Source organism: Nuphar pumila, chromosome 8 (genome assembly GCF_984573655.1).
Source record: "Nuphar pumila chromosome 8, dmNupPumi1.hap1.1, whole genome shotgun sequence".
NCBI classification, from domain to species: Eukaryota; Viridiplantae; Streptophyta; class Magnoliopsida; order Nymphaeales; family Nymphaeaceae; genus Nuphar; species Nuphar pumila.
The window spans coordinates 14,415,240-14,441,879 of record NC_143256.1 but is presented as its reverse complement, the minus strand read 5'-3'; the positions used below and the strand labels follow the sequence as shown (position 1 = coordinate 14,441,879).

The window sequence follows — 26,640 nt, the reverse complement described above, 5'->3', positions numbered from 1 at the left end:
ATGTTGCTAATTCCATTTTCTTTTGATACCTCAAAGAGTAAGGAAAGGGTGATTTTTTTGTCTTTCTATCATTGACATTCTGTTTATGATAGAGATAATATCTTTTTTTTTTCTAGCATTATTTACCATATGTGAAGTTTGATTGAGATTGCCTTGATATTTTACATTTAAATTTGTTTCGGTTGTATTTTGTGCTTTGCACAATTTATAGTTTAATCCATCTTTGTCATGGTGATCTCCTTCTCTTTGTTGTATTTTTTGTTTTTGTTTGTAGGTGGGATTCAGGATCAACTGTTGGTGAGTTTGACGGTCATTCAAGACGTGTCTTAAGTTGTGCATTCAAGCCTACAAGACCTTTTCGTATTGTTACATGTGGAGAAGATTACTTGGTGAATTTCTATGAGGGACCACCATTTAGGTTCAAACTGTCACAAAGGTTAGTCTTGTTTATGGTATTAAGAGATTGATTTATACTATATTAGGTCAAGGATAGTGCAAATTTGCTAAAGGTTCAGCTGTTTTAACATAATTGTTTTGTATGAAGAATCCTTTGGTACATTGTCTTTCTTTTTTGGTAAAGGTATGAGGATCCAATGCAGGAACTGAAGCGTGACATGTTAGCCTGTCGAAGCAAATGAAATTCTAATAGCTATTCAGTATATGATGTGTTAGCTTTTAAGTAAATAATGACCATTCTCAAATTTTAGGAGTGCACTCTGGCTTGAAACATTACTATAACGTTTAACTTGCAATGGAATATAAAATCATGGTATAAATAAGTGTTCCTAGTATCTTCATGCTTGAATGACATTTTCCAAAAGCAATGCACATGATGTAAATAATATTTTCTCCAAATTGTAAGGAATTATGTGCTCTAGTGAGGGAGATGTATACTTGCCCTTTATCTGATGTGTAGTCTGTTTAAAACTAGTAAGAGAATTAACTAATAACATCCAAGGGGAATATATCAGGGTATTGAAGATAACATTTAAACTATTATTCCTAAAATGGCCAACACAGGTTTAAATTAACTGCACCGTCTAGGTAAATGTTTTAATATAATTGATCTTTGTTCTTGTAGGGACAGGACTACCACTTTTTCTACCAAAAATCTAAACAGATTTTTCAAGCCATAACTAGAGAGCTTTTCTTTCCTAGAGGATGGGCCCTGCTGGTTTCCAGATCACAGTTCATATCTTGATAATATTGCTTCAAAATACATTATAACTGCCAAGCCCCCTTCATGAGAGCGATATAGTTATGAATCTAGTCTGAGCACATCAGGAACACTAACTAATTTAGGTCTCTCTCCCTCTGTGTTTAAGGCTGGAAGGTTATAAAAATGGCAAAAAGCAGAAAATATGACAAGAACATGAGGGGCTTGGCAAACTTTCTTTTTCTTAACAGTTAACATAGGTTATGGATATATAAATGATAAAAGAGTAAGTTAACCGATAAGGGAAAAGGCTACTAACAAATGACGCTTCTCTAGAAAATCTAATTGCACATTCATAAAGGTTTAAGTTTCATATATACATATGGATTCATACAGTTTGAGGATTTGATTAACATATTTGTTAGATTTGAAATTAGATCAAACTAGATTAGCTTTCTATTCAAAGTAATTTAAACATGTATCTCTATTTGAATCTTTATGGCTATGGCCACATATGAGAAAAAATGGAAAGAATGGAGAATGGGGCATGCCAAGATTATGTCTTGGGTCATTAGTAGTCTTGATATCAAGAAGTGCTTGAGTCTAGCTAAATTTGAACATGCAAATAAATATTTGCATGAGACTATCTTAAGAAAATGTATTCTCTTAAATCTATGTCACATGGGTGCAGGTGCAGGGGCAGGGGTGCGACACTTTAAAAAAACTTGGGTGCGGGGATGCGGCAAAAAGTTGGACATAAATGACCCTGGGTGCATTGACTGCACCCAGGGTCAGGTTGATCGCATCGGGTGCGGGTGCGATGTGAGTGTGGCACCTAGTTGAAGAGTCCCTGTGACATAGTCTTAAAGATATTACCCACATTTGCAACTTGTAAGACAAGGTACACACTATGATTCAAGGAGAAAAATGTATTAGAGAATATTTTAGTAAGTTGTTCGACCTTTGGAATGAGTTTGCTCTTCTTGAGTCACAATGACATTATCCCAAAGACATAGAACTCCGTCAAAGACAAATTGATGTGAAACATTTCTATCAATTCATCAATGGTCTAAGACCGGAGTTTGAGTCTACTAAATCGGCTTTTCTTCATAAAGGAGAAGTTCTCTCTATTGAAGAGCTAAGTATGAAAGAAAATAGACTAAAAAAAAGACATTTAAAGATGATGATAATTCGGTCATAGCCGTGTCTAGGCTGAGAAACCATGTCCATGCTTACCAACTACTACATTATAACTATCACATTATAAGAGACCAAACAATGATAGCTATGGAAAGCAAGACAATGAGTTTGAAAAAAAAATAAATTATTTGCTATTATTGTCGTGAACTGGGGTATGTCAAGATATATTGTCCTAAACCAGTGTTGTGAAAAGCGTTGAGGCGTAGCGAGGCGCTCAACCAAAAACCAAGGCGAGGCGTAAGCCTTGAGGCGTAAAGCGTAAGCCTCAAAAATTTTTTTTGAAAACTTTTAAAAAATTATAAAAAAATATCTAAAAATATAAATAAATAAAGAAATGCCTTATTGATGAAATTGACAACCAATAAGAAATAGAAAATGTCAAATAAGTACTAAAAAATATAAGATTAACATATAAAAGTAACTAAAACCTGATTACATAACTAAAAAATATATGAGATTAGCCTACAAAAGTTAAAATATATGGGATTAACCTATAAAAGTTAAAATATATGAGATTATTCTAAAAAATATGAGATTAACATATAAAAGTAACTAAAAAATTGATTACATAACTGGAAAATATATGAGATTAACTAAAAGAAATTAAAATATATGAGATTATTCTAAAAAATATGAGATTAACGTATAAAACCTAACATCAAACCATGACAGTATATCATACACCTAACATCAAACCATGGCAGTAGAAGTAAATTTAGCCACAAACAACTTAGTTATTGTATTGTGGAATAATTAAAGATTGATAAAATTGATTAAATACTTAGTATCAAGAGCATTTACATTATTATGCCATAAAATAAGTTTGTTTGCATGTGCACACAGTGTTCTGGCCAATGAATGGAAACTCTAAATAAAGTAAAGTAAAAGGGTAAAGAAGACATGAGAGGGATCCCCAACATGAAAAGAGATCTGATATTTTTTTATGACATAAGAAGCGAACCAATACAATTAGCCAGAATCCTATATATTCCCAAACCTATACCATGTGCTTGAAGTTAGACTATTGGATTTGATTCCTGAATTAGTTATACTTGTCAAATTATGTGTTGAAAACTACGTTTCTATAAGCTAAGTAACCAGTGAAACTATGGTTCTCTTTACTGATCCAACTGTGATTTGCATCTTTTTATGAGACAGCGTGCAAAATACAACACTCCCAGTGTGGATGCTATTGAGAAATCAAGAACAGTTCAACTGTTACAGTTGTATAAACTGCAGTGAAACAACCGTGACACTTTCATTAACGTGACACCCTTTTCTAAGATCTAGTTATTTAACTAATCCTAGGGATGATGTTTCTATATATATACCTATATATCCATTATTTTTGTAGAATAAGATTTAAGAGTGCGATGTGAGTGCGGCACCTAGTTGAAGAGTCCCTGTGACATAGTCTTAAAGATATTACCCACATTTGCAACTTGTAAGACAAGGTACACACTATGATTCAAGGAGAAAAATGTATTAGAGAATATTTTAGTAAGTTGTTCGACCTTTGGAATGAGTTTGCTCTTCTTGAGTCACAATGACATTATCCCAAAGACATAGAACTCCGTCAAAGACAAATTGATGTGAAACATTTCTATCAATTCATCAATGGTCTAAGACCGGAGTTTGAGTCTACTAAATCGGCTTTTCTTCATAAAGGAGAAGTTCTCTCTATTGAAGAGTTAAGCATGAAAGAAAATAGACTAAAAAAAAGACATTTAAAGATGATAATTCGGTCATAGCCGTGTCTAGGCTGAGAAACCATGTCCATGCTTACCAACTACTACATTATAACTATCACATTATAAGAGACCAAACAATGATAGCTATGGAAAGCAAGACAATGAGTTTGAAAAAAAAATAAATTATTTGCTATTATTGTTGTGAACCGGGGTATGTCAAGATATATTGTCCTAAACTAAAGATACCCTATGAGAAGAAGGTAGCCTCCGTTGCTCAAGAGTCAAGTGAATTCAAAGCTACACAAGAATCAACTATTGAGAGCATGTCCTTGACTCAAATTGTAGAAGCTCTTCAACCTCTATTCAAAGGAGCTTCACCAACCGAAGCTACGGTCTCTTCTGTTGGCATCTTTGATCCCAGTAAGTCTCTTTGGCTTCTTGGCTCATGTGCCTCATTTCATATGACACTAAATTGTGATATTTTATCTGGATGTCATAACTCAAGCGAGTCAAATGTTTTTTATTGTTGATAGAATATCTCTTGAGATAAAGGGAATAAGAAATTTTGAAAATATTTTAAAGAGATTTTTTATTCAAAAAATTAGATATATTCCCAAGTTAAGCCTAAATCTTTTATTTGTCTCTTAATTATGTGACCTTTGGTATAATGTTTCTTTCTCTTCTATTGGTTTATGAGTGCGGGATCGTCTCTCAGGGAAGCTGATTGGAGAAGGCTGTAAAGAAGGAGGTTTATACTACATAGATTTTTTGGAAATACCTAAGAATACTTTTTGTTATAATGTTTAAAAACTGAATTTTGGATTTTGGAGCTCCCTAACCAAAATCTTCTGAAATATTATCTGCATGAATGCAACCAAAACTGATTGGAGCTCCCATGTGGCAGGTCATGAATCCCCTTGTCATTTTGTGGTTGATGTATGCTTCAAAATTTCCCTTCATATCTTCATCTGGTCTGATACCATCTTCAGATTGATGGTAACATGATTATGTTCCTTTGATGTGTGAAAGAATATGTGGTGTGTGCGAACTGTGAAACAAGGTGAGAGAAATGAGTGAGTGAGGAGGAAGAAGAAGATATAGGAAAAGAGAGGAAGTGAGAAAAGACAAGGGAGAAAGAGAATAGGGGCTGGAATCGTGCCCTATCCCTCTCATATTGACCCTTATAAAGGTAATTTAAGTCAGTTTACAAAAATGCCCTTCATAACTATATCTTTTGACCTATTGGGTCTTGAATACAAAAAAGGACTTCACTAGCCAATCAATTTTGACTCTCATGTAATGCTTCCTTATAACATATTGTACTTCAAAGGATAAACCAGAGTTGCCAGTTGGGGAAGCGATTCGGGTAGCGGAAGCGGGAAGTGAGGGGGAAGCGAAAAAAGGAAAAAACAAAAAAAGGAAAAAAAGATACATTTTGGAAGCGCCATGTTTCGCGCCTCCGAAATACGCTTCGGAGAAGCATGCTTCCCCATGTCCTATGGTACTTCCGGTAACCCTGGGATAAACCTCTAAACTGGTCATCATGATGTATATGAACCCTTTATTTTTGTTACCTCATTAATTCACTGGTCTGCACTCCAGTTAAGCTAACCAAAACAGAAAAAGTGAAAAAGTGGAAAACTTCCCTTAAGTATCCACTAAACCTGCCATCTTCTGATCGATGCAATTGGATTGAGTGTTAGATGTCTTCATCCTTCTAAGATTTTAATTCATGGTAGCCTCTTGGTTCAAGATAGAACGCAGAAACATAACATTTATTCAAGTTTCCTTGCATTGCTTGTTTGGCCCATCAAATATTGTGCATTGGTGTGATTTGGCTACATTGTTTACAAGATGCCTTTCCCCATTAATTGTTGAAGCATACTCTTTATTTTGGAGCAACAGTCGTGTCCTTGATTTGCAGAGTCCAATGCAAAACTTCTGGAAAAATGTTCTAGGGTTCATATTAATTAACATCGAGTGCTTGGTATTTTTTCTTTTTTTTTTTCAAAATTTCTTGTAGGAGAAATGTAGTCATTATTTTAATTTTATGTCAATGATAAAAAACTCATTCATGGCATTGTAGCAATGTAGGCTTGTGGCCATAATAAAATATAATGTGCTGAGGAAGATGTTCTTGATTGTGTCTTACCGAACAGAGGTAGTATGTAAAGGAAAAATTATTGTTTGAAGTGCAGGGAACATTCCAACTTTGTCAATTGCGTAAGGTTTTCTCCTGATGGAAGCAGGTTTATCAGTGTAAGTTCAGATAAGAAAGGTATACTATATGATGGGAGGATAGGAGAAAAGATTGGGGAGCTATCTGCTGAAGGTCACAATGGTAGCATCTATGCTGTTAGTTGGAGTCCTGACAGTAAAGCGGTATTTATGATATTCCTATGCTATTTTCATTATTGATTAATAATTGTACTTCCAGTGGTGGACTTAGGATGCAAATATCTACATTGAATGATATCTACTTTTTCCTTTTTCAGATTCTTAGATTGATAATATGAACATTTTAATTGGAACACAATTAAATTTAAATGTTACTTATATAATCAAATGCCTGACTAATGGAGAGTTTTTCTTCTACTTTTTTGTTTTTTGGTTGATCGAAGAAGCACATTCATTTATCTGTTGAATAAGTTTTATACAATCTGGTTTACCTATATTCTAATGGTCTCCAGCACCATACTGGTTCTGATGGGGCTGTACTTGTCTGTATTATAGGTGTGAGTGGAAGTGTTAATCCAAAGTTTCATTGTGTGCTTTAGTCTGCTTTACTTTGGTATTGATAGAAAATTCTTTCATATTTTCTGTGCAGTTGGATAAACCTGGTTGAGGTTATATTTGTCACAAAATGGCACGGATCCCAATACCCTCCATAATGGACTCCGAGGGTCAAAACATAATGCATTTGAACAAAAACATAAGAACTAAAATGAAACACAATAGAATGTGAGTAAATAACTTCATTAATAAAGAACAGTAAAAATACAAAAAAAATACATTTTAATCCTCATTACAATACACTAAAAAACACACAAGAAGCCTAAAACCATGGTTGCTAGTCGAGGAAGCGGGAAGCGATATGTGAAGTGGAAGCGGGAAGCGTGGCACTTTCAAAATTTTAGGAAGCGGGAAGCATGGGACGACTTAAAAGCAAATCAAGAATCGTCTCGAAAGCGAACCAGAAGCGAATCTGGAAGCGACCTAGGAAGCGAGGGGGAAGCGAAAAATAAAATAAAAATAAAAATACAAAAAAAGGGAGGAAATGCAGGGAAAGCGAAGGAGAAGCGTGCTTCCCATAAATGGGAAGTGTGTTTCCTATAAATGGGAAGCATGTTTCCCATAAAAGAGAAACGCGCTTCCCATAAATGGGAAATGCGCTTTTCAAAAAAATTGGCGCTTCTCAGTGCGTTTTGGAAGCGCGACGTTTTACGCTTCCGAAACATGCTTCCCCACTAGGCTAGGTGCTTCCAGTAACTCTGCCTAAAACTACTCATCACTCCCTCACCTTACAAAGGCACCCACCCACCCATATTTATAGAGAAAAGAAGGAAGAAGAGAGAGATTAAAGGAGAGAAAAAGGGAGACCACACTAACCATTGGACCATAAGTCAAACAACTAGTCCAAGTCAACCAAAGTTGACTTAACTTTAAAGTATATATATCAGAGTTACCGAAAGCACCTAGCCTAGTGGAAGCACGAAATGTTGTGCTTCCGAAACGCGTTGGGAAGCGCCATTTTTTTTGAGAATCGTGCTTTCCCGTTGCTTCTCCTGCGCTTCCTCCCTTTTTTCATTTTTTTTTATTTTTATTTTTTCGCTTCCCCCTCGCTTCGTAGGTCGCTTCCGGTTCGCTTCCTAGGTCGCTTCCAAGATGATTCTTGATTCGCTTTTAAGTAGTCTCACGTTTCTCGCTTCCTAAAATTTTGAAAGTGCCACGCTTCCTGCTCCTGCTTCCTCGATTGGCAACCATGATATATGTTAACGCCCCCGCTCAAACTTACATTGACTCACTATAAGTTTGCAATTACAAAAGGAATCCCATTACACAAGATATCGACATGTTCTTCTATAATACAAATTCTTGAAGGAGCTTCTAGATCTTCCTTGATATGCTCGAAAGGTCTCTAGAATCATCAATAATGCCAATATTTTAAAGAGTGCAAAAGGAGCAATCCAACTAAAAATAACTATAACTATATATATATATATATATATAGAGAGAGAGAGAGAGAGAGAGAGAGAGAGAGTAATGGGTACGTGCTAAATAAAATATGCTAGATGAAACATGCTAAATGAGTTTTTCAGGGTTTTTTTGTTTTATTTTTAAATTCTAATCGTACAAATGTGATCTATGTACTTGATTTTATAGGGTTCAACTCTTTAAGTGTTCGATTCTAACACATGAGCAGGTTTTTATAACGTTTAAAAAATCACCATTCCAAAATCTTTGTTAATTTTTAGGCTCCAAATATCATTTTTTTCATCGAAAACACATGATCCAAGTGTGGATTCCTCGTAAATTGACCATGCCCAACACATTTATGGGGTCAGAACTGCAAAAAAAAAACCCACACCAAAAGAGCAGAAAAACCCATTTAGCACATTTCATTCGCATATTTCATTTCGTACACACCCATCTCTCTGTCTCTCTCTCTGTCTCTCTCTCTCTCTCTCTCTCTATATATATATATATATATATATATATATATATATATATATATATATATATATAAATGACCAAACACGCCAAAAATACAATACATATTTAATAAGACATTTTAATAATTTTCAAAATCTTTTAATAGTAAGAAAATTTTTCAACATCAATTTTGAAAGTCATTAAATTTTTATACACAATATTCATTGAGAGTCTCACCTCAATAGATAATTTTACGAAATCATAGTTCTTGATTTATAAGAGAACACAATTGCATATTATCAAAAGAAGAGATGCATGCATAAAATATCTCAAAGATAAACGTATAAATCATTCATCACTTTAAACATTCATGAAAACATGCATTATTGAAAGTCAATACACACATCTATCTCGAAAAGCACATTAATGCATGAAATATGAATTTTCAAACCACATCAATACCATACCATGAATAAATAACTCACAAAAGAGTTTAACCCACACAAAAAATATTCATAAAGCAAGGTTTTTCAAAACAAGTAGCCATATTAAATGTACAACAGAAATAATGGGGAAGTTCAAAATCCCACGTACAAATCATAACAAGAGATATTTTGTAATAATGACAAATATTAATAACAATTTAAATCTCAACAATAGAAACAATATCTATAAATACACTCAAAATATTGCATCCTATGCAACCAAGGCAAATCATGATGTAAATCACCCAAGATAACTAATCATGGAACACATTTAAAATATCTTTAAGCATGCAATTAAAACATATTCAATGCAAAATGCATGAAGAATTTTCAATAACCATTTCCCAGACAAGGGTAAATGAGTGAATTTTTTTTAGAAATTTTGTGGAGAGATTTGAAAATCCCACAAATATCAAGAAATGATATTTTGCAAACCTTCACAATAGTTCGACCACCATAAGCAATTTACCTCGCTTGACCTTCAAACCTCAAAATTCAAGTGTAATAGCTGCTAGAACAAGAGATCAATGACAATGCCACTTATGAGCTTAACAAACACACAAAAAGTGTGAACATCTCATCTATATAAAATAACACTTAAATAAGAGACAAACCTCAATGTTTCAGCTACTAGAAAAAGAGCATAATACAAACACACAAAAAGTATGAATAACCAATGGGTGCACCTAACTCATTGCAAACAAATCTTTCTTGTCTACGTAAAATGACACTTAAATAAGAGACAAACCTCAATATTCAAGTGCATCAGCTACTAGAATAAGAGTATAATACAAACACACAAAATGTGAATAACCAATGGGTGCATATAACTCACCACAAAAATATCTTTTAAATAAGAGACATAATAGGAGAAGACACGAAGTAAGAGAGCTTGTAATAAAAACAAACTAATGTCATCAAGAAGGATAAATGTATCAATTTTAACAATCTTTCAAACACCATATTTTCAAAATAGATAACCATCACAGATAAACATAATTATAAGTATTCATAATAACATTGTCCAAATAAACAAATGAGTGATATAACACACTCATAGAACTAGAGATCAAACAACCGTCAATTAGAGCCAAACTATAAGGCGACAATCTATACTGATAAGAAAACCAAGGTTCACACAACTCACCCCAACAAGCATCTCTTGTTCAACAAAAGCAACATGGATGTAGATACCAATCAAACCCAAGACAAGTGACAACACATCACTCATAACCTTTGGGAATCTAGACTAGTAAGATGACATGAGGTGCACACATAACTCACCTCAACGGCTAACTCTGACCCAACAACAAGGCCAAAAATAAATGGCGCATCCTAGAAAAATCTATGATGGACAAAAAACAATGCCAAAAGAAGGCAAAAAATACTCACGGAAATTGATTTTCAAATAAGTGAGTTCATATATAAAAGTACCGATTTGAAAAAACAAAGTTTTAAATCAAATCCAATAAAGGTAGATGAAGACTTAGAATGAATATAGTTCAATCATATGCACAACAATATGTCAATTGATGCAATCACTTCCAACACAAGATGTCTCATGACAAATTTTACAAACTTTGACAAGCAAATAATGGACAAGAATCATGCCCAATATAAATAATCTACATAGATGTGATGAAATTATGATGTTAGAGTATCTTTCAAAAGATAATGGAATCATGAATCCACCAATCAAGAAACAAGTACACTAAGGCACATCATATACAAAAGATCCAATAAATCTCAATAAAAAGACAAAAGTATATGATTTTATTAAAGAAAAGCTTCTAAGAAGCTAGATCTAAATCATTAGTCTACTTTTAGACAATTGATGACAAACATATAGAGATTCACAAAGAGCTATATAACTATCAACAACCATGAACTCATATATATCATACAAAGAATTTTATCACAATGTAACAAATATAAAATCTTTAAGAAACATGCAATGAAGTATCAATGCACAAGAAAGAAACCACTAAGGGTTACAAAAGTGCACAAACACTCAAGTCACTAAGCTACCAAAAAGCACATAAAACTACTAAGGGCTAAGCAACAATCATACAAGAGTCTTTTAAAAAATATAAGTTTTATTCATAAAATGCTCAAGAAGCATACACAAGAACCCACTAAAAAATATAATGCATAATAGAGAAATTAAAATATGCATTCGAGTTCATGATGACAAATCATGCTTATGCCATCCAATAATAATCACAAAGGCTACATAATTAAAATCATGCATGGTCACATAGTTAGAATCACCAAAGAAACATCACTATATATTAAAAATCCCAAAGATAATCTATGTAAATACATACATTAAGAGACACAAAAAAAAAATGTAAAAAATTAATATTTTGCAAAACATGAAACACATAAGATTTTAAGAAACCACATATTTTTGCAAAATATAATTTTTTCAATATACATATCCATAATCTAAAAAATATATCAAAAGACAATAATTTCTATTGAGAATGTAGGGTACGGGTCTGGTTCTAGACCCAAAATGATTCTTTTGTATTGTATTTACATGGTTGGTGTTATCGGGTCTGGGTTGACAGACCCGATCCAACTTGTATCATATATATTACATTGAATATAGGGCACAACCTCTCATTGAGAATCGTGCCAGTCATTGCTGCCTCTCCTTCTTGCAAATCCCTTTCTCTTCTGCTGTGGATGAAGATCTGGTCGAAGGTGCGTGACTTCTAACATGGTATCAGAGCAGGCTGAGAAGTAAATACTAGGTCGAGTTCTCTTCTTCCTTTCTTTGATCCAAGATCTGATCTTATCAGATCAGATTCTATTCTCCTTCTGTCCTGAAAATTGATCTTATCATATTGGGTTAAAAATCTCTTTCTTAAAATTTTTAAACATCTTTCTTCCTCTCTAAGTTTTCGATCTCTTAAAACTGAATCTGTTCACGTCAAACAGTCTGGTCACGTCAAACCAGATCTGTTTTCTTAAATCTTGATTATTTTTTTCCTCTTTGATGCTGGATCAGATCGTTCCAGATCTAGTGTTTTCGTTCCAAGCCAGACTAAATTAGATCTGGCCATGGCATATTGATTCTTCCCTTCAGCAGCGTTAAATCAAATCTGATCGTATCAGATCAGATTTGTGTTTCCATTTAAACTTAGATCTCTCTTTTGTCTTTCAAGTCAAATCTTATTCTCCAAAACCAAATCAAAGTTTCGGTCCATACAAAAAAAAAATTCAGATCATTAATTTGTCGTGTTCTACTGATTATTTGTTTCCCTGCAATATTATTTTCGTAGCAAAAAGAAAAAAAAACAGATTTACATTGCTGGTAAATCAAACTGCTGGTTCTTTTGTTGTCCTTTCACATGGATTCTCCCTTCCAGTTTCCTTGGACAACTCATATAACTACTTGACCTGGAAGCGATAAAGTTTTCCTTTTATTAAGAGTCTGGATCTCTCTGGATATCTTGATGGAACGATCCATGCACCACTAGAATTCGTCCTGCAAGAAGAGCGAGATGATAAAGGGGAGGTTTCCAACAAATTGATTCATAATTCAAAATTTGTAACATGAAGAAGAAAAGATCAGGCAGTTGTGGCTTACATTACCTCTATGCTTTCCCATGAGATATTAGTGGCCATCCTAGATGAATGTTCAGCCAGAGAGTTGTGGCAAATATTGGCGCAGACTTATTCACAGATTTCATAAGCTAGGATTTTGCATTTAAAGAGAGAATTTCAGCTTTTGAAGAAATAGAGTTTATCAGTGACATAATACATGAACAAAATCAAGAGTATTACATATCAACTAGCCATGGTGGGTTGCGTAATTCTTAACAAAGAAAAGGTTCAACAGGCACTGAATGGTCTGGGTTCTGACTACCACATGTTAGTCACCTCTCTTCTATGCCTCCCTTCATTGCCCAGTTTTGAAGATCTACGGACTAAGCTACTACAATATGAAGTTACCATTAGGGGCGAGAAGATGACCTTGAATTCCAACAACCATGAGGTACTTGTCACATGAGTAGTATTAGGGCGAGGACGTGGGGGCTTTTGAGGCGGGCGTGGACATAGAAGAGGTAATCAAGGAGGCCGTGGGCTTTTTCCCATACCCTACAAGTCACCTAACTTGTATCCAGGGAACCCTATAAACATCCCGACATGTTTTCAGTGTAATAAAATGGAGCACATTAAAGCAAATTGCTGGCATAATCCGCAAAACAAAGGCAAGTTTAATGGTGCTGGGCCTTCTACTAGGGGACAAGCAGGAGACGACCGTAAAGGAGATGAAAAGAAAAATGTGAAGAATCTTTTGATTTTCGCTCTTTCAGAATTGAGCTTCAAGCAAACTGAGTAGGAGACTTGGTACATTAACTCCGGGCTGCTGCACATGTGACATGTGATATTGGTAAGATTTATTAAAACCGGAGATGGTGTTCTTCATCCTATCTCTCATGTTGGAAATATTTTCCTTCTACTCCCCAATTCCTCATTACCTTTATCTGATGTTTACCATTCTCCTAGTATTGTTAAAAACATTGTTTCTGTTTCTAAACTTGTCGATGATACTAATTCTTTTGTCGAATTTACTCTTTCTGTATGTGTCAAGGATCTTCTCACGAAGAAGACACTCGTTGAAGGAGAACGACAGGGAAACATGTATGTCTTCAAGGAGTCTCTTCTAGTTCATGATGCATCAATAAATTCACAACCAGTTCGTCCAGTGTCATTCAAAGTTTGTTTTAGTCTATCTCAATGTAATAAGCCAGAGATTTGGCATCGTCGTCTTAGTCATTGTAATCATTCATTTATTGAGAAGCTTGTGTCTAGTGGACTTGTTCCGCAGTCTAGTTTGAATGTCGAGGCTGATTTTCTTCTTTGTTTCCGTTGTCAATTATGTAAAAGTCATGTTCTTCCATTTCATTCAATAAATCAAAGAGATTTTGTGCTTTTTGAAATTGTCTACTCTGATGTCTGGAGACATGCCCCGCAGTCTTCTTTATTGGGCAATCATTATTACATTACTTTCATTGATAGTTACTCTAGATACACCTGTATTTATTTTATCAAATATAAATCTGAAGTTTTCAAGCTTTTTTGCTCATTCTGTGCTTTAGTTTGTAATCAATTTTCAACTAAAATTCAATATTTTCATTGTGACGGTGGATGAGAGTACTTATTGTAAGATCCATTGCATTTCTAAGGAAATTTAATATGAAGTATGTTTTAGTGTTGAAAATTTTGGGTTCTAGGCGAGAATCGCTCATAAATTTGGTGTATTTTGTTTTCTGAGGTTCTGAATCGCGTAAATTCGCTTTACGAGGCGATTCAGGGCTAACCAAGATGAATCTAGCCTTGATATTCCTAGAGTATATTTATATTATACTAAATTAGTTTCACCCCAAATTTGGGATCTAAACGAGAAATATATCTCGTTATTTCATAGAATTGACACAAAAAGGGTATATTTGTAAATATGGGTCGGATCGAGGCCCAAAATTATCAAAATTGGAAATTTAAATATATATTATTATTATATTGGCCTTCATACATGAAAAATAAATTAGAAATAAAACTTTAGAATTAATTTAAATCTATCCATTTAAATAATAAGTAATTAGGGTTTTTACATAAAGTAAATTGTAAATTTCATAAAACCTAAAAGAGGTTTTTCGAAAAGCTTTGAAAAGAGGTTGGTTTTGGACATTTAGGAAAGGTAGTTAGCATGGGGCCTACGTGAGCATGAGCTCAGCCCTTGCTACTTTTCAAAAAAAATAAAAATATCATACAAAAAAAATGGTATTTAATAGGCATTTTTGAAAAGGAGGAAAATTTTCAAAAAGGAGTTGGTTTTTGGAATTTATGAAAGTGGGAGGCTTAGCCCCCATAGGCTGGACGCCCCTTAGGGGGTAGCTCCAGCCCATCAACTCAAAAAAAAATATATATATATAAAAATTCAAAAAAAATGGTTGACCTTAGGGTCAAAAAGTGGGGTCTATGGAGAGACCTACTCTCCCTAATTTAGGGAGAGTGGTTGGGAGTTATTGGCCCATCATAGGGGGTCAAATCCCTTTTCCTAGCCCTATAGCACCTTAGGGGGAGGGGGGGGCGTGTGGGAGGAGAGCCCTCCATCTCCTCCCCTCTCATCCCAGCCCTCCATCATGGAGGGGGCTTATTTAAGGGAGTGAGGAGAGAGAAATTCATTTTCTCTCTTCCTCCTCCTCCACCATCTCCCTCCATCCTTCCTTTTTCCCCTTCTCTCTCAAGTGTGAGAGTGAAGAGAGTGTAGAGAGTGAGGTGAGTGTGGCTGAGGGAGTGCAAGTGAGGGCACTAGCACCACCACGCCGGAACCATCTCCGTTCACTCGCCGGAAACCCCCGAAGGTGAAGAGCTTCTACTTTGCATTCCACTTCTTTTGAAAAATGCATGTAAAAATTGTTATGGTTGGTTTGGGTTTTTCCTTTTCTTCTAAGTCATGAAACTTGTATGGGTGTGGGTGTGTTTTAGAAAGATCGATACATCGTTGTGGTAAACACGCACACACCGGACGTTCCATGCAATGGAACTATCCTTAGGCGATTTCGGAGTTCTGGAGCTCCGGAGTCTCCTCTGCTCAAAAGACCATATCTCACTCGATACTGGTCCAAATGAGGCGATCTTGGACTTTTCGGAAAGGGGAAACAATGTTCTTCAACTTACATGTTTACAGTTTTCACTGTTTCGGTCTGCAACCATCGCTAAAAAGCCTCGTTTTTAGCAGACGTTCAGAACTTCTGTCAGTGTACAGGAAGTCCTGAACATCGTCCGGTAATCCGGTGGTATTTCTTAAACCGTTTGTCGGAATTTTTCATGTTATAACTTTTCGGAAAGGTAAAATGATTATCTACGACTTCAATGTTAGCAATTTTCCCTGATTTGCTTTGTAAACCCTTCAAATAATCAGGTCTTAGCAGACTGACAGGTTTTTGACAGTGGTCCAGAAAGTTCCAGACGCTGTCTGGTAACACAGCGCCCTTTTCCAGACCGATGGTCGGATCCGAGAGATCTTGGTGTCTGTGCGAAGCTGAGACGCGGATCTACGAGTTCCGTGTTTAAAGTTTTTGCTGTTTCGGTGCGGGCGGACCCCAAATCGGGTCATCTTTCAGGCTATTTCTGAGCCATGTAAATAACTATATAGCTATATACATATATAAAAAAAAAAAAAAAGAAGAAAGAAAAGATGGTTGGGACTCACCGTGTCCCGCTGCAACCTCTGCAGCGTTGGGTAAGGCAGGGTGGTCTGACCCACCTCGGGGTTCGGACCCACCCATTGGGTCTTCCCCAATCACGTGGGGAAGGGGCGCCACACGGTTTTGGGTAACCGGGTGTGCTTTACACCCGGAGCACCCTTTTCGTTGGGACATGCCCCAGCAGCGAGCAGGCTGCAGCCTTGCTGCTGGCTGTCCCTTGGCCAAGGAGGCTCCCCTCCTAGACCCGACAGGGTCTGGTCCAACGTGGACCAGACCAGCTGGTCGCTGGCCAGTTTGCCTTCCAACGACACCTTAGCCGCACCCCATGGTGTAGGCTACTCGCGGCCCATTGCGGGCTGCTGCCTTAGCATCCTGGGGTCTGACACATAAGTCAGACCAAGGTGGGGGCTAGGTCTGGTCCAGCAGACCAGGCTGCCCAAACGACCCCGGTTGGAGCCATATGGTGGCGGTGGGTGCTAAGTGCGCCCGCAAGGCTTAGCCAACCACTAGGTGGTTGCGTGTCCTGCTGCACCCACCCGGTAGTCTCATTGTAGAGCTTAGTGAAGCTCGTGTTGGTGGCTGTCACAGCCCTATGAGTCTGGTACGACATGCCTAGACCACCTACTTATGTGATTTCCACCTCGCCGCCAATTCAAAAAGCACGAAAATGCACGCCTGAAGGCAAAACCGATAGAGAGTCACTAATGGACTCCTTGTAGCACGTGTATGATGTCCAAACTGCACGTTTAGTACACTCGGCACCAACAGTACATGGTTCGGAACTGCCTATAAGGCCTGGTGGGCTACGGTTAGCCTTTTTGGCATTTTGGCACACGTTGTGCCATTTTACCCTTGCACGTCCCATCAGTGGTCCAGAATGACCACCTTAGCCTTCGCTGCCACATCGTGGTGAGTTTGGAAAGGGATATAGTGTGGCGAGCGGTACGCTGCCCATGTACCTTACTACGATTCCCAATTATTGGGTTTTTCGACGTTTTCAGCAGAAAACCGTTGTTTTGACTTTTTGAGTTTGCTAGTGCGGTGGCACATCACGGATGTATTGACGTAATCCTCGTACACATGGGGTTACTTTAAGAACCTTTCTCGACACTCATAAGTGTCTACACTACGGTCTTCCCTAAGCGAATGGTTTTGCTAAGTGTTGGAGCCGACGTAGGGCGGCAGAAATATGTGTATTTGGGAGATCCGTGCTTAAAGCTTTGGACACTGGTTGTCGTACGAACATGTTGATATATATATTTTGAGCCTGTTATCGCTCAGATTTGTGCCTCTATGAATATGTGTTCCAAATCGTGATAATGTGTGGTTTATGCACGTGGCACATCATGACACGTATGTCACCCGTTCAGGTTCGTCAAGTACTTCTTGTTTGGCTCACATTCGTATATCAATGGATTTACGATGCACCAGAGGCGCGTTTTGTACTCAATGTGACATACACCTGGAAAGAACTGAAAGCACTGTAGGGTATGACACTTTCGACCTGTTGAGGTTTGGGACTCGGTTGGAGTCTTCGAGCAGTGGCCCGGGTTTGTGAGAGTGTACTCCCACCTTGTGTCACCCTAGGCATAAAAATGAAAATGTTATAATATCGTCTTCACAGACGATGTGCTCGTGGTGGCCATGAGAGGCTGAGCACGTGGATGGGCAGGCCAAGTCCTCGTTTGCGTACCCCGCGGGGACCACGAGGCACAACTACCTCGAAGAGAGGTATGACCTGAAGAATGAGCCTAAATAAGATAATCCTGCCACGCCCCATTCACAAATTTGGTCACCCAGGGAGAGGGTGAATGGTACAGCCCCGAGTGACGTGTCGTTACTACGACCTGTTCTTTTGAGGAGCCGATGTGCCCTCTGACCTCCAGTCACTCGGAGTTAGGGAGGTCAAGGTTGCCCTCCACAGGGACCTTTGCTACTGCAGTAGTACAGATTGCAATCCTTTGCCCCTGCGAAAGGTTTCTCCTGGCTGCGTGTCGCCCGCAGGTGGTTTTTCTCGTTCTGTAGCATCCCCGGTTACCACACTAGAAATTTAATAACAGACGCCGGGTGCATGTCTCACAGAACTCGAGGGTCTGTCCTTCGCGTACCCGAAGGAGGTTAAAAAGAAGAACATAAAGACTAACCAAACAGACTGACGTACAGTAGTTGGTTACTTGCTTACTTTAGCACTGCTTGTACTTCTACTTAACTGTTGTACCTTATTGGATAGTTGTTGCTCTGTTTCAGTTGTTGCACTGCTACTTGTAGTTTTACAGTCTTCTAGCACGAGCACTTACCTGACACTTGCACATATATCTGTCACTTTACCTGTTGCATGATATGTGCCTTTTCTGGATAAAATGGATATGCAATGTTGTTGTTCTTCACCAACTCGCAAGAGTTCTGACCCCGTTTTATGGGGATACAGGTGATGAGTAGGCGTAGTGGCGATGTGACGGTGTACGGTTGGAGACTTGAGACCCACACTTAGCTGCAGATCTTGGTCCGTGTCTTGTTTTGGGGTTTGAGGGGAGTTTTCCTCTCATTTTGGGAGAGACTCGTTGTATGGGTGTTTTTAGTCTCATTTTGTAAAACTCTGATATTATATGTATTTGGAATGAACATGTGGTTTGTATCTTTTACTGTGACCCGCTCAGACTTGCGGCCTTTGCTTACCCCTTTGCACTTCCGCTATCTGTTTTAAACTCTTAAAAAAAAAAAAAAAATTTGCCCAAAAATCAAAGGTTTTTACAAGGTCGGGGTTTGGGGCGTCACACTTATCAAAGGAATTTACTGAATTTCTCTAAGATAGTGGAATAGGTCGTCGAATATCTTGTCCACACACACCACAACAAAATGGTGCGGCTGAAAGAAAATACTGGCACATTGTAGAGAGTGCGCTGAGTATGTTGCATAACACTCACATTCCTTTAAACTTGTGGATGAAAGTTTTTCATTCAGCTGTCTATGTCATAAATCGACTGCCAATGAAATTGTTAGCAGATCAATCCCCTTATTTTACGCTATTTACACTATTTGGGGTTCATCCTGACTATAATGAGTTGCGAGTGTTTGGCTGCATATGCTATGTTCATATTGACAGTTCTTAACGTGATAAGTTTCAGAAAAAGGCATGCAGGTGTAGGTTTGTTGGATATGTTGATCAATATAGAGGATATCACTACTATGACTCCACTACCAGTCGCATCAGAGTTTCATGGAATGTCGTGTTTGACGAGACTCATACTGATGATTCAGGAAGTACAGAGGGACACTGTAAGGATGCTAAAAGTTATCAGCCATGGCTTGTTGCTGAGGTGCTTGATCAAATGGTGATGCATGACGTACCTGTTATCGTCGCGAAATTTTTCCCCCGTCTTCCCTTCCTTGCGGAAGAGAAAGAGGGAAACGCTTTCGCGCTTCAAACTTGACCGGGTTTTGAAAATTGTTTTGAAATACTCGCCTCCGTTTTGAAAATTGCGGGAAAATCCCTGGGATGGGGCTCGACCTGTCGGTACGAGGTTCGACCGTTCCTGCCGCCTTTAACAGGGGTAATCGAACCAAGGACCAAAATTGTGCTTGACTTAGTTAAATCATCAAAATTGTGTTCTATCCTAAATTCACAGAGAATTCAGGCATGTGCTATGAAGTTTTACAAAATGTAACTTGGAAAGACATGATGTATGCTCAGAAAAAGGTTTTTGAGTTGGAAATAGTTCTAAGGCAAATGATGAAAATCAATTTCTCAGGAAACTCATGTGAAAGAGGTTTTGAAATCACGAGAAAGTTCATAAAGATGTGGGAACATCATGAATGGATGAAAATCCTGAGAAAATAGAAGTGATTCTTGAGAAAAGGGGGAACATTTGAAAAGGGAAACACTTCTCAGGAAAACTTGGACTTTGAGAATTTTCTCTTGGGAAAATGATGGAAAATTGATAGGAAAACTCATTGAAGAAGGAAATTCAAACTTGGGAAATTGAAATCCTGGGAATCTTACCCTTGAAAATTGATTTGTGATTCTTGAGAAAGATTGGGAAACTTCTTTTAAAAATCTTAAGAAAATAACATTTTCCAAGGAAAATCGAAGGAAGACTTTGATTTTGGAAATTCAACTTAGAAGTTTCTTGAGAGACTGGTTTCCATGGAAAACTGTGAAAACTTGACTTGGGAAAATCGATTTTGGAAAATACTCAGAGTTTCTTGAGAAATCGATTTCTTGAGAATGAAGTTTTCTTAAGAAAATCATGGGAAAACCAATGGTTTCATGATGCAGATGACATGGATGCATGAATGTACTTTGAAAGATTTTCTAAGAAATTTGTTGGAAAAAGGTGTATTAGGTCAAAATAAATCCTTCACATATTCTGACTGTGGCTATGAATATGTTCAGTGTTTATTTGATTTAATGCACATGATTTTGAAAACATTAGAAATATGATGTGCATTTTAAGATAGCCTAAGAGTGTAGGCCCAATGTGACTAGTAGAAAGATGATGGATCTGGGTCTCGTCCATATTCCGACTAGGGCCGTAAATATGGATTCCACCGAGTCCATCAACTCCCTAAGAGTTGGTGCACGTGCCATTCGTGAACATCCATAGTGCTTTTGAAATAACAATGCATGAATCATATAAGCAGGATATTGCATAAATTCAAACTATATGATATGCATCCTAGTCTAAGCAGGAAATTAAATCTCTTATTCCAAAGTTTATATTATTACATCACTAAATAAATGAAATAAAAGAAATTGCAGACTTCAGCTCCTTCTTTGGAATGTCTCTGCCAAACTTGAAATAAGGTTAGCTCAAATATGTGGGTTTTTCCAAGATTTTCCAATAATATTATGAAATTATTGGATTTAATTGGATATAAACCCTATTCTCATGCTTCCTTGATATTTGAAATGACGTAAATGCAGGAAATTCAGTAGAAAATAATTTGAAATTCGGAATTGGGGTCAAAATGACCAAAATACCCCTAATTATAAAGTTATACCTTTAAAATCAGGGTTTTTTTTAAAGGAAAACTTGGTAAAATTGAGATTTTGAAATTCAAATTGAATCAAATGATGATGAAATGCAGTATGAGGTATGATGACATGCTGCTAAACATATTAGGACTGTAAAATCAGAATTTGACATTTTGCAATTTATCCAAAATAACGAATTTCGCTTGTTTTTCGCTTGGATCTGGGTCCTACGGGACCCTGTTTTGGTATTATGAGTAATCCGAACCTTAAATGGATTCCAAATTGCACCAAATTCGTTTTGAAGCATCTACTTACTCTGATAAACAGCCTAGAATGCTAAAAATCACGAAACGATATGATTTGAATGCTAAAATTTAAAGAAAATCCTAAAAATGATGGATTTTGCCTATGGATCCGAACCAAATGCAATGCTTGATATGATAATGCAAGATTTACACTATGGAAACTTCTGATATTTCACAAACTGTTAAAGGACCTGAAATGGAACATTTTTGGTTTTTACAGCCTCGGGATTTGAGCCATGGTGAGTTCAATAACAGGGATTTAGTTCTGACAGAGGTAAAAATCACCCTAATCTGATGTAAAATGCTCAAAAAATGTAAAACAGCCATGGAAATATATGAAATTAATCAGAGCTACTCACGACACTTATGTAAACAACTTTAATGTTCATGGCTTTGGCATTTGATCAATATAAACACAGATAAAAATATAACTTTTTATTCCTAAATTAACAAAACAGACAAAAGTGACAAAACAGAGGACTGAGAAGAAAAATCCGAAACTGGTATCATAGATATTCTAAAAATCATAGGCTTTTAGATTCAAACAGAGGACACCTTGGACATAAATTTCATTTTTTACAGTTTTGGATTTGGAGCAACACACAAAGAGAAACCATAACCCTAAGTCAATCCAAAATCTCAGAGGCCCAAATCAGGCTCTGACACGTGTCCCGAACTCTCGGATTTTTTTTAGACAAAAAAAAAATCAGAAAAATCTGAGAAAATCAGGTTAAAAACTAGATATTCTCCCGAGTTCAGGGAAGTTTTTGGATCGAAAATCAGATCTACCATGAGGGCGAACTCGATTTTACAAGTCGGCAAATGATTTTCAAAACGCATCCCAGGTAACAAAACCTGACTTGCCATTTTGAATGTTTACCGCAGTAAACAAATTCAAATGCCTCCGAATTTTTGACACAATTTTAGGGACACCTAAGGGCGCATTCCGTGATTTTTTTGGGATTTTTAATAAAAAATAAGTGCATAAAATGACGCATGGACTGACTGACAAAAACAGAGACCTACTGAAAATGAGCAGAATTGAAATAAATGCTAAATTAATTCTAATTAATTCATGAAATGTGCTAAATTAATGAAATAAAATGCAAATTAAACCTAGCTAAATGCATGAATGTTAAAAATCATCAAGGAAACAAAATTAAACATTTTCATATATGTCGTTTTATGAGAATAGCTCAATCCAATGAGCCAAAGGGGGCACGATTTCCAAAGCTCAAAATCAGATGTTAGGAAGGCTAGGTCAGATTTTCCAGTTCACAAAATGATCTCCAAAGATGGTCCCCCCTATGCTGGGCGTGGAGCCTTGTTTTTATAGATTTTCTGAAAAAATTTGAATTTCAAACAGGCTCAATCTGAGCCCTCCATGTGGCGCCATCTCAGGGGGTACTATCTGGGGGTTTTGAAATTCGAATTTGGCTTTTGCAGGGAGCCCTCAGGTGGCGCCACCTCATGGGGCTATTTTGATTTTTGAGAAAAATAAAAAAAAATGGAAATTTTGTGGGTGAGACACCTCAGCAGGGGGAATTTGGAATTTTTCAAAAGTTTGCTTAATTCTCTCTGCAGGGAACTCCCAGATGGCGCCACCTCAGAGGGTGCTCTCTTGGAATTTGAAATTCAAACTCACCTTTTGTAGGGAGTCCTCAGGTGGCGCCACCTCATGGTGGGCTACTTTTATAAAAAAATAAAATAAAATAAAAATGGAGCCAAGTGGAGTCCTGGAATGGCGCCACCTCAAAAGGTGTTCTGAGGTGTAAAGTTGGAACAGTAGGGGCATGCCATGTGGAACCACCTCTGGGGGGTTCAAATGTTTGAAATTTTGCTTTTTCTGCAGGAAAGGAGAGGCTGACATGTGGCATTTCCTCAGAGTGGCTCCTACAATGCCATGTGGCAGGAGAATACGACTGGAATAAGCAGAATGCGCCACCTCAGAGGGGGGTTTTTCTACTTTTTCTAATGCAGGGAGGTCTGGACATGTGGCGGACAAGTGTCAGCTATCTGGGGAGGCCTTCTCAAATGGCGCCACCTCAGAGGAGAATTTGAATTTCAAATGGAGGTTGGCCCTGGAGGAATGGATGATGGACATGTGGCGCCACCTCAGGGTGGCTCCTACAATGCCATGTGGCAAGAGGGAGGAAAAGGAGGGAAAGGACACGTGGCGCCCTCATAGGCCATCTGGAAAAATCAGAGCTCAGGATTTGCGCCACCTAAGCCTTGTTTGAATTTTGAATGGTTTGCTTTTTCTGAAGAAAGCCAGGAGTGACATGTGTCTCCTACTTTTCTGAAAGAAGTAGGGAGAAGACATGTGTCCTCTACTTTTTCTGAAAGAAGCAGAGAATGACACGTGGCAGAGGAGAGAGAAGGAGGGCCAAGCTATGTGGCGCCATCTCAGACAACATGGAAAAGGTAGAAGTTCAGGATCTGCGCCACCTATGAGGAGATTTGAGTATTTGAATTCTAGTTTTTCTGAAGAGGGCAGGAGATGACACATGGCACTTGCTTTTTCTGAGGAAATGAGAGCTTGACATGTGTCCCCTGCAGGAGACACACTCCAAATGGCGCCACCTCAGAGGAGACAAGCCTACCTTTTTTGTAGGAATTTAGGAGTGACACATGTCTCCTACTTTTCTGAGAAAAGTAGGAAGAGACATGTGTCAGGCTACTTTTTCTGAAGGAGGGAGAGGTTGACACATGTCCTCTGCAGGAGACACCCTCCAAATGGTGCCACCTCAGAGGAGACAAGCTCCACTTTTTCTGGACAGGACAACCTATGACACTTGGCATCTCTTGGTAATCTTTGGAATGACACATGGCGCAGGATAGACAGGGTGACACATGGCAGATAACTGGGATGACATGTGGCGGCTTCTTAAGGTAGCCCCACACTGACACTTGGCAGGTAAATGGGAGGAGAGAGAAAAGACAAGTGGCGCCAATCCAGGGGACAAGGCTCCTATATTTTTGGGTTTTTTCAAAAATTCAAATTTTTCAAAAGAAAAGCCTATGTGACACCACCTCAGTGTGGGTCCCACATTGCTTCTTTATTGAAAACAAGGATAAAACAACTTCTTTTTTTTGGAATTTTCATAAAATCTGGACTGATTGGTAAAACAGGAATTTTTTTTTTTGGAAAGAGTTGGCCCTTGTGGGGTGATTTTGTAAAAAGAAGATATTTGAAATTGTTGACAAAATGGCAAAATCTGAGTTGACGGGGTTGAAATCCATATTGAAAACTATCCAGATCGTTTTCCTGAGGAAATATTTTGAAATTCAGAATCCTGGGGGTAAAATGGGAAGAATTGATAATTTTGAAGACCCAGGGTTTTAAAAACAAATTTGAAAAGAGTTGAAACTCGAATCTGGATTGAAAATTTTGAAATCAAGAGTTCTGGACCTTGAAATGACATGCTGTGCAGTGCAGTGATATGAAATGTTCATGCAATGATATGCAATATCATGTCTTATGCAATAGAATCTTGAACCAAGATTTGGAGATTCCTGTCTCCTGTCAGGAGTAAAATTTTGATCATCTGAGATAAAAATAAAGAAATTTTGAGAGTTGCAGATGAGATTTAGACTTTTGCAAGGTCCGGGCTAAGAAAATTACCATTTTGCCCTCCGGCAATTTCAAAGGCTGGATGATGATGTTTGGTGAAAATGTTGGGGAGGTGAGTGAAAATTTGGGGTGTTTACAGATGCCCCTCTTTGCTGCTAAGCCGGCTCATGGCCGAGCTTAGTGGCAAAGAAAAACACACCAAATTTGGGCTATATATAAAAAAATTGCCCCAGTTAGAAGGATCTGACTGGGTGTGGAGAAATTTGCCCGAGGAAGATGGTAGATATGAAATAGAGAATGAAGAGGAAAGATTTGCTCTATGAGAGTGAAGTTCAGGTTTGATGCCCTTAACCTGGATGGGACAGAAATACTTCGTATGGGACGAAGCTTAGGTTTAACCCTTAACCTGATTGGGGAATGGAATATCTCATCGAGATGAGACTCAGGTTTGTACCCTTAACCTGATGGGGCGGAAAATGAAATACCTCTTTGATTGAGGCTCAGGTTTGTTCCCTTATCCTGATCGGGCGAAAAATGAAATACCTCTTTGAATGAGTCTCAGGTTTGTACCCTTATCCTGATCGGGCAGAAAAAAAAAATGGAATACCTCATTGATTGAGGCTCAGGTTTGTACCCTTATTCTGATCGGGCGGAAAATGAAATACCTCTTCAAAGGAGGCTCAGGTTTATACCCTTATCCTGATCGGGCGGAAAACAGAATACCTCATCTAAGGAGGCTCAGGTTTATACCCTTATCCTGATCGGGCGGAAAATGAAATACCTCTTTGAATGAGGCTCAGGTTTGTACCCTTATCCTGATCGAGCGGAAAACGGAATACCTCATCTAAGGAGGCTCATGTTTATACCCTTATCCTGATCGGGCGGAAAATGAAATACCTCTTTGAATGAGGCTCAGGTTTGTACCCTTATCCTGATCGGGCGGAAAATGAAATACCTCTTTGATTGAGGCTCAGGTTTGTTCCCTTATCCTGATCGGGCGAAAAATGAAATACCTCTTTGAATGAGGCTCAGGTTTGTACCCTTATCCTGATCGGGCGGAAAAAAAAAATGGAATACCTCATTGATTGAGGCTCAGGTTTGTACCCTTATCCTGATCGGGCGGAAAATGAAATACCTCTTCAAAGGAGGCTCAGGTTTATACCCTTATCCTGATCGGGCGGAAAACGGAATACCTCATCTAAGGAGGCTCAGGTTTATACCCTTATCCTGATCGGGCGGAAAACGGAATGGAATCCTCGAAGTAAGAGACCATGATGGAATCTTCGGATTTTGCACAATAAATCCGACAGGGGTTTTGCAAAAGGAAGGAAAATGGGGTCCCTAAAGCTTGAAAAGGGGTTGATTTTGGGCGTCT

General features: G+C 37.8%; 1 protein-coding gene across 2 annotated transcripts in view; it reads left to right on the top strand.

Annotated features, from left to right (window-relative positions):
- LOC149829655 (actin-interacting protein 1-2-like) overlaps nucleotides 1–26,640 on the top strand; it is a 151,009-nt gene that overhangs the window by 12,872 nt on the left and 111,497 nt on the right. The window contains exon 3 of one of the 2 annotated variants that reach the window (XR_016433738.1): nucleotides 275–607. Coding sequence is in view for 1 of the 2 variants with exons in the window: in XM_090016062.1 (XP_089872188.1) it covers nucleotides 275–436 (162 nt within the window). In the remaining variant the exon portion in view is untranslated. Of the gene's footprint in view, nucleotides 1–274; nucleotides 608–26,640 lie in introns of those variants that run through there. The other variant, XM_090016062.1, reaches the window with a different exon arrangement.